The following is a 9,612-nucleotide window of genomic DNA, read 5'->3' as shown; positions in this document are numbered from 1 at the left end:
TGTACCTCTGGTGCAAATTACTGACCTCTGTCATCATTTTAAGTGGGGGAACTTGCACAATCGGTGGCTGACTAAATACTTTTTTGCCCCACTGTATATAATTATATACTACAGTATGATATAGAATATGTGTATCCAGTATATACACATTCAAGGTTTTCTGACAATTCACAATCTTTATATATTTGTTTAAACAGCCAAAGAGTACAGTTTCTCCAAAGAGAATGAAAACGTCAGAAAACATCAGGTAAGCAAAATATCAAAAAACTGTCTATGTTCCAAACAGCTGCAGATGCACCTGCTGGAGACAGGAACAAAAGCATCAGTACAGACCAAGACAACAAATAAACAATGAATTAATGTTCAAAAAGTCTTGTTGGAACACATTATACAGGGAAAAAATCACACAAACATCAACTTGAACATCCCAGAATGACCAGTGAAGTTCTGGGAGTCTGTTTTAGACAATTCCAGCAGTCAGACACAATTTATCCTGTTGTCACTGTGTTTTACTGTTAGAGCGCCTAGATTTGACCCTTGCAGCGGATACTGTGACATGCCGGAGCTCTTTGAAGAAGAATGGGATGCTCTCAGTGTGTAAACAGTAGCTTGGTAATAACCGACTTTTCTGTGGAGGCTATAATCCCAAACATACGCCCGGGTCAACCCAAGGAGCAAATCAATCCAATCCAGGAACAGTTTGATGGGTTGTTTCAGTCTCTAGATGTCAATCCCCTTAAAAGGTCTTTGGTGGGATTTGAGGAAACAAAATGTATATTAGTGGGATGGAAACTTTACTAAATGATGAATGGGCTGAGACTGCAAAAGAAAATCTTTTAGAATAGAGTTTGATATTTAGTGATCGCATCATTAAGATTACTAATTATATTACCAATCTTATCATTATGCCAACACCTGGTTATCATGTTACCTGTCTTACCTTAAACCAAGTGTGCAGTGAATAATATGAAACATAACACATATGATAATAACTAATTAGTCCAGTAACATGATGTACAGTCAGAAACCTTTTGTCCGAGGTGTATTTTTGAGTTTTGTTCCTACCACAGCTTTGTCCAGTATGATATATGCTGACTTCACTGTGCTCGATTCTTCAGGCTGGGATTTTATGTCACGATCCTGGGTCTTATGACCCAGTGTTTTGAGTTTTAGTTCATTTTGATGTTTATAGTATGTTTAAGCTCATTAGGTCTCCTGTGTTCATTTGCTTATTAGTTCCCCCTTGTGTTTCCAACCCATGTTAAGTCTCCCCTGCTCTTCGTGTGTTTCATGTCTGTGTCTTACGTTGTCAAGTTCTGGTTGTCATGTCTGCTTCTCATTATGTTTCTTATTTTATTTTGAAGAGATCTCATGTTTTTATATTATGGATTATGTTTTGAGTCCTTTGTTGTACTGTTTCTTGTTTCCCTAGGTCTCAGTTATGGTTATCATAGGTTTAGTTCTTTGGCTTTGTAATATGGCTTCCCTGTGTTCCATGTTGTGTCTACTGTGACGTTTTTGTACCATGTTTCAGGTTCCTATGTTCTGTCTCCCCAGTTGCTGTTAAGTTTACATGTCTAGAGTTCAGTCAGTGTGTTTCCTGTTTTACTTTGAAGGTCCGTGTCTCATGTCAGTGTTTCTAGTTTTGCTTCCCTTGTCTCGTCCAGCCTGATTACTCCCAGCTGTGCTCTCCTTCTGTGTCTTGTTCCCTCGTTATCCCTCTGTGTATTTGAGCCCGGTGTTTCTCTTTGTCAGTGTTGTAGTCTCCCTCATGGCTGTGTTTCCCTGTGTGTTAGTTAGCCATGTCCCAGTTTAGTTTTCCCCATGCCATTCTGCAATAAAGCAGCTTTTTGAGTTTAATTTCGTTGTTGTGAGTTTTGCGTTTGGGTCCTTCTCCTGCCTGTACACAGCCGAAACATGACATTTTACTTCATTTGAAGTATTTGTTCATCATTTCATTGGAAATTTTAGCTGGTTAAATGACCTTGCACTGCAGTTTCCTGTTTCAGAGGGTGAGTATTCCTCAGTTTAGGTGTAGAAAAGGAGAAAGAGACAGCGACTAAAATTTAAGCTGTTGTAACTGTATGTAAGGACAGCGCTCTCACTGATATATGAATATGCTAGATTTCTCTTTGTCTGTTTTTTATCAGTTCAGTCCTATAAGTGAATTTCTACAAATCTGACTTGAATCATAACCTCATCTCAGAGTTGAACAGATTAGATGTCAGTGTTGATAGTCAGAGGCCTCAAAAACAACAAAAATATACTGATAACATCTACATAAATTCCTTCAGAGTCTTCAGTAAATATATTAATCTATAGAAATGTGGATGCAAACTTCAGCTTGACATGATGACATACAACACAATTTTCTGCAGAAGCATGGGACTGCATGTCAGCCGTGTTTTGTGAGTTAAACACACTTAACTTTGATAGTGTTGCCAAATTGGACAAACTGTGACTGTGTACAAATAAAATAAAACAGCTTGTGTAGATAACTACTGACTCAAGCTTGATTCTTTCTACTTTGAATATAATCTATACACAGATAGCAAATCAGCAAATGAAGTCAGTGTTTCAATCCTGCATATACTGCGTTGTGAAAAAAACCCTTTCTGATTTCTTTCTTTGTTTTCTTGCATATTTGTCACACTTGCATGATTCAGATTTTCAAATAAATTTTAATACTAGACAGAAATAATAAAACGAACTAAAATAATTCTTTACAGTATTGCTTTGTCTTGATACGTGCTCAATCATCCAGGTAAGTAAATCCCAAAAGGTTGATTGTGTTCATCTGGCCGTAGTGTTTTCAGTGGGAGAAACGTTTCGACTTCTTCAGTCTCAGCTAACTGCAGGTTTCCCCAATCATATAAACAGGACATTTGCATGACTAAAACCAGCTCAGCTCAGTGGACCAACACCTCAAATTCACCAGGGAGGATATGAAAAGTGGCAGGTTTGCTTCCATAGAAGCAGAAATTCGGGACATTTAAAAATTGATGTGTACCGTAAACCTACGCATACGGATCAGTATTTAAGGTTCGACTCTCATCATCCACTGGAGCATAAACTGGGTGTCATCAGGACGCTACAACACAGAGCGAACACCAGAAGAACAGCACATCAAGAAGGCCCTGAGTAAATGTGGTTATCCCAGCTGGACATTTGTCAAAGCTGGGAAGGTGCCTAAAGAAAGCTCCAGCCGATCCAGGAGAGAAGGACAACCGCTGCGAAAACTAGTAGTGAACCTGTACGTGTCAGGAATATCGGAACAGTTGAGACACATTTTTTTCTAAACACCGCATCTCCGTGGCTTTTAAACCCCAAATCCTTGGGGCTCCACCCCAAGGATCGGGTCCCCCGACACAAACAGAGTAACATAGTGTACGCTGTTAAGTGCCAGGAGGATTGCCAGGATTTATACATCGGGGAAACCAAACAATCTCTGGTGAAGCGGATGGCACAACACAAAAGAGCTACCTCGTCAGGCCAGGACTCTGCAGTTTATGTACACCTACAGGCCACATGACACTCTTTCAATGATGAGGATGTAACATCCTGGACAGGGAGGAACGCTGGTTTGAGTCAAGGAGGCCATTTACGTGAAAAGGGAAAGACGATCTCTGAATCGAGGAGGGGGCCTAAGGGTACATCTTTCACCATCTGACAATGCTGTGATTGCAGCCATTCCCCAACTCTCTGTGAATGGGACTCATGACCATTAATCAATGATCAGTTTACCTTGATCAGTGGTTGTTGATCAGTGGTTATGACAATTTGCATGTTATTGATCAAGGACCTGACCTCACAGCCCATTGTACCATCTTTTGGAATTTACAGTACTGATTTGATTCAGCTAAACTGGACACTTTTTGCACATGAATGGTCTGTTGGACTATTTTAGGTTATGCCAAAGCATCTCATCATTGTTTTAAACCCCAAAATAGCATATATCAATAATTCAGAACCAACAGTCTTTCTGCAGTTTCCATATAATCTAATATCCCCCTATATGCTAGCATGTTTACATTCAGGTAACCATGTTGTAAGAGACAGGCCTGAACGTTTAAGGCAACAAAGTGTGACTGCAGAAAATTAAATAATAGGTTCTGAGGTCGTCAGAAGAAGCAATAAGAGGCACAGCTTTCCAAAGTCAGAGTGATTAAAAATAAATAGAAAAAATAAAAAAACAGCAAACACTGTGGCTCAAGTAAAAAAAAAAAAATCAAAGTTGATATGAAAAAGACTAACAGACAAAAGAGGAAAACAGCTGGAAGTCAAGAGCCAAATTCTCCCTGTAAAGAACATAAATCCATTTTCTTCAACATCTATGGGATAGTGCCAAGAAATTATAATATAGGTGACAACATCTAATAATGACAGAAGGATTTTTTTTGTTGAATTATTAACACGGTTAAGATATGATATGATGAGATAAGGGATAGTGTTTTTAATATAAATTAAAAAGGTTAAAGCTCACACCTTTACCTTTAGTATTTATTTATTTATTTAAATTCAAATTTTAATAAATTAGTCTTAGCAGTGAGTCATGGAGTTCCACAGGGTTCTGTGCTGGGACCAACATCTTTCTTACTGTACATGTTTCTCTTAGGCAGTTAGTAGAACGTTTTATAACTAGAACACACAGAAGACATTTCCCCTGGTATGCAGATGAGTTATACTGAAGCCAGATGGCACAAATCAGTTAAACTATATTCATGGTAGGACATTCAAATTCACTCACTTGTAGTCATTCCCAGTACTCACTTGTGCCTCCCCTTCCTCTTGGGCACAAATAGCCTTGCCTAAAAACCCCATCTTTGTCAACTACCGTCTCTGACTGTCTGTTGCGTCGTGTCACCACATCTTATAAGGACACATCTCTTATTAATAAAATCAGGGAAAATTGACCTTAATCTCGTCATTCTGCATTTTTGAGTCACCTGTTCTTGTTGAGTTTAAAACACATCCCATGTCAGGATGATGATTTCTAACTTCCAACTCTTAGATAAATGTAATCCCCTATTATCAGGATTAAAATCTCTATCATTGGGGTTTTATGTGTAATATTTCTTTCTTGCTGCAAGGTCTCATTTTATCTTTAGATATTTACTTTCATAGTTGCAATATATAATTAAAATTAAACAGAATTTAATTAATGTGCAACCACGAAAGAACTGGGTGAGACAAATGTCTCTGACAGTACAGTGCTCCAACGGGTATGAGTCCCAACTTGGCTGGTAGTTGGGGGCGGGGGCTGGTGGGCTGTTTAATGGCGTTCTGTGTGGAGCTGCTGGTGGCACCTGGTTTGCACAGAGGAGATTACTAAAATGTGTGTGTGTGTGTGTGTGTGTGTGTGTGTGTGTGTGTGTGTGTGTGTGTGCAGGGTGAGTGATTGGTCCTGACAGCAGTCTCTGTATTGCTGGCTGGCCTGCAGATTTAGCCGACCTGTTTTAGACACTCTAATCTGGATTAACTGCAGCAGTGTGTCAGTTGGGACGAGGACCGGAGCCTCCCCCACCCACTGCCCCTTCACCTGCTTTTCCTCTCACTTCCCCTCCATCCATCCACCCATCCATCTGTATGTGGGTCTTTTCTCCCCGCCTTCCATCCACCTGGATACCTGGTCTCTGTCTTCTTTACCATCTTTCTGAGCTTCAAGGCCTCGTTCAGCACACAAATCAGAAAATGTTCAGTTGCAAATATAGACGTTGGCTCACTTGATTCACTCTGAAAATGTCTCTGTAAGTCCTGTTTTGGGGGGAAGGGTAGGGATTAAACCAGCTCAGTCCTCTTCCCTATTTCCCTATTTGTTGTTGCAGCCGTAGGAAGAGCTGTCCCACTGATGAACAGAGAGCACATTGCAATCATCAAGCGGGCAGTGTTTGAACACCACTTTTATTTTAAACAAACATAAATCAGTCCGAAAAGATTAGCAGTGTTTAATAAAAAGAACATCACTATTCAACAACACCAACGCCCTAAAAGAAAATAAAACAGAACGATTACATAGCTAAAAGTAAAACATTACTCTTTAATAAGTCATGATTTAACAATCTAATAAAACAACAACAAAGCTCGTCGAGGCCAGAACCCTATAAGCCTGTAAAGGTGCCTGTCAGTCACACATGTACAGTATGATACACTCACTCCTGAGGATGATTCTTTCATCACTGGCAACAACCTGCTCCACAAGAAGAGTTTGGGACTAACGCGACCCCAACTGTGTCTTTTTAATCCATTCCCATGTAAACCCGAGGTGCCTCCTTCAGGTGCAGCAGCTCTGAGTTCTCTGTTGTGCGCTCTCTCCTCTCCTTCCAGCGCATCTTCTTCTCTTACCTTTTTTGGTTAAGTTTACCTGCTGACCCATCCAATTCACACCCCTGCAGTGCTGCTGCTGTTGTTCCATCCCGCACCGCCACTGAACGGATTGCTCTGTCTTTCCTCTCTTTATCTGGAGATAAGATACTTACTTTTGAGATAAAGCATATTATGATAAATCAAATGAGCTTTATCGCTTTTGTGCATCTGGGTGTTTGTGTGTGTGCGTGTGCGTGTGTGTGTTAATACAGCTGCTTTGCAGATAGATATAATCTGTGAATCTCTGAAGTGTTGCAGATGTGCACCAGGTTCACTGATCAGGGAGGGAAAATGACTGAACATGATCTGTGGGAACTAACTAAGGCATCAATTATTTTTTATTTTGATAAACTACACAGGTAAGGATTGTGGACTGTATGTTTAAAATATACAATCAGACTGAAAATTATATATTTAATATGGTAGATTAGAAGTTTGGGGGAGATATCTATATTATTTATACTTGGAGGACTTTCTTTGTATGTATTCAGGTTAGAATAAATTGTTCAGGCAAAGTATTGCGCGTGCCTGCCTCTGTGTATATTTGTGCGTGCGTGTGTGTGTGGGAGGGGTTTGTTGGAGACACTTGCTCCCTCTAATTAGCAGTGTGCGCCGGTAAAGAAACTCAGTAGAGCGACCTCACCAAGGCGCAAAGGCATCCGAAGGCCACTTCACCTGTGTGACTTTGACTGTGTGAAGTTGGACAGAGAGGCGGTCCGGATGCTCGCTGCTCTGCGGTGTGCTGCCCAGCTTAGCTGACAGTCGGTTACAGCTGAAAGAGCAGTTTAAGAAAAAAGGAAAGAGAAAGAAGAAAAAAGCACTTGTCTTGTGAACTCCTGCGCGCCCCGCTTATCCGTTCAGCGCCTGGCCTCGGACGCACCGACTTGTTGCCCCGGCTGAGCTCTGAGGGGGCCACGGCTGCTGCGTTGCGTGTCCGACCTACAAGTCAGCGAGAGGACTTAAAAGGCTGCTGTAAGGATGATGTCCTACATAAAGCAACCCCATTACACCATGAACGGGTTAAACGTGCCTGCTCCTGGAATGGATGTGCTTCATACAACCGTCGCTTATCCACGTAAGTTTGAACTTTTATAGGAAAAAACAAAAAATACGCATTTCTGTCCTCACAGTTTCTAGAATCACGTTTGTCAGAATGGTGCGTAAAAACGCGCAGGTTTCGATGCTTTAGCAAACGAAAACATTATTTTCTGTTAGTGACCGATGCTGAATATAGTCTCTAATTATTACGCTGGACTGAATAAAATTGAATATTTCGGAAGAACTCTGTAGTAAGAGATATTTTGTCCGTCGGTCTTTAAACTTCCACATTATGCGGCTCTGTGGATAAATTTATACGTAAGATTTATTTTTTAATTAAATGGAAAACTATTAGTTCTGAATTCAGATGAAAATAGATTGTTGTTGTCAGCGTTTTGTTAACTTTTCTTAGCGGCTTCATTAACGCTCAGATTGGTATTTTATATATTAGAAATTCTAATATATAAAATATTTGTAATAATTCTTGTTCTTCTGCAAATACAACAAGACAGTTGGCTCTATGCACCATGAAGGGTAGACTCACAGCACTTTTAATGGAAATCCTATTTTATGAAATAAAAAGTCGCCGTTTCTGCTTTTCAAAGTAAAGTGAACTCCTCTAACAACCTCTGACTATGATACTTCATTTTGAGACTTATTCTATTTATTTTTTGTCTTTTTCGTGGGGAAAACATATTAACAACTGGCATGGCATAATACTGAGATATTTCTATTAATACTTTTTAGTATTTGTTGTCATCCACGCACATAGCTGGAAAATAAAACTGTCCAAAGAATCACTTGAGCGCTTGTTGTGTTCTTTTTCTACAAAGATGATTCAAATCACTCACATAAAGACTCATAATTCATGCCGCCCCTCTGTTGATGTTAGCACGATAATCCCCTCTCTATGTCATTTCTTTCAGCCACTCCCAGGAAGCAGCGCAGGGAGCGCACCACCTTCACCCGCACACAGCTGGACATCCTGGAGGCGCTCTTCTCAAAGACCCGCTACCCAGACATCTTCATGAGGGAGGAGGTGGCCCTCAAGATCAACCTGCCTGAGTCACGTGTCCAGGTACTGGAGAAGTAGGCTACTGCCAAGATGGAGGCCACTGTGTTCAGGCCTTGTGGGTTCCTCATAGTGAGCTGTGTTATGAACTTCTGCATAGAAGTCTATGTCTATGCCTCTGTAACCCAAACCTCTGATTATTAATACGTTATGACATGTCTGCATGACTGGTAACATGTTGAATCTATTTTGTTTTGGTGACCTCAGGTTTGGTTTAAAAACCGCCGTGCCAAGTGCCGCCAGCAGCAGCAGCAGAGCAGCGGCCAGTCCAAGCCCCGGCCTCCCAAAAAGAAGGCCTCGCCAGCGCAGGAGCCTAGTGCTCCTGATCCCGTTCCTAACCCATCTGGCTCATTCAGCCCCTCCTCAGCCCATTCTGGCCCCAGCCTGGCCCCGAGCTCCAGCACCGGAAACACTGCCGTGTCCATTTGGAGCCCAGCCATCTCACCCCTGCCTGACCCCTTGGCCTCCTCCTCGGCGCCCTGCATGCAGCGGCCCTCACCTTACCCTATGAGCTATGGCCAGCCATCAGCCTACACCCAGGGCTATGCTAGCACAACCTCCTACTTCACTGGCCTGGACTGCAGCGCCTATCTGTCCCCCATGCATTCACAGTTGTCAGGCACCGGAGGTGCTCTCAGCCCCATTGCTGTGCCCTCTATGGGGGGCTCCTTAAGCCAGTCCCCAGCATCTCTGTCTTCACAGGGCTACAGCACTGCCTCTTCCCTGGGCTTCACCTCTGTCGACTGCCTGGACTACAAGGACCAGCAGGCCTGGAAGCTGGGCTTCACCACAATGGATTGCCTGGATCACAAGGACCAAAACTCCTGGAAGTTCCAGGTTCTCTAGAAAGCGTGTCAACATGCCACGTGCATCAGTGAATCCCATGTAAGATAGGGCAAAGCAGTTCTCCCAGAGGACTTAACATTGATTTCTCAGTTTGTCATTTGTAAGATTTTCTGTAGGAAATGCATTTGATTTAAAAGGTTTGGAGATGAACAAATGAATGAGTGTCATCGATGCTGCCTGACTGCAAATCATGTCTGTTTTCTTCTTTGTGTTATCTTAAATAAGAGAACAAACGCCTTTAAACAGTTTGAAGGAAAAGACTGGAGAAACAACACAAGCTATCTCTTTCTCTC

General features: G+C 41.7%; 1 protein-coding gene across 1 annotated transcript; it reads left to right on the top strand.

The window, feature by feature from the left end:
- Nucleotides 1–6,619: 6,619 nt before the first annotated feature.
- On the top strand, nt 6,620–9,606 carry crx (cone-rod homeobox). Its single transcript, XM_005947785.3, has 3 exons — nt 6,620–7,438; nt 8,328–8,479; nt 8,681–9,606. Exons 1-3 carry the CDS (start codon nt 7,342–7,344, stop codon nt 9,317–9,319), a joined length of 888 nt encoding a protein of 295 aa, XP_005947847.1. The 5' UTR covers nt 6,620–7,341; the 3' UTR covers nt 9,320–9,606.
- Nucleotides 9,607–9,612: the final 6 nt, after the last annotated feature.

This window comes from Haplochromis burtoni, unplaced genomic scaffold, assembly GCF_018398535.1.
Source record: "Haplochromis burtoni strain Fernald_Lab_line unplaced genomic scaffold, NCSU_Asbu1 Contig_24, whole genome shotgun sequence".
Classification (NCBI taxonomy): Eukaryota; Metazoa; Chordata; class Actinopteri; order Cichliformes; family Cichlidae; genus Haplochromis; species Haplochromis burtoni.
Note: the sequence above shows the minus strand (reverse complement) of the source record. Positions and strands in the feature narration are given on the sequence as shown.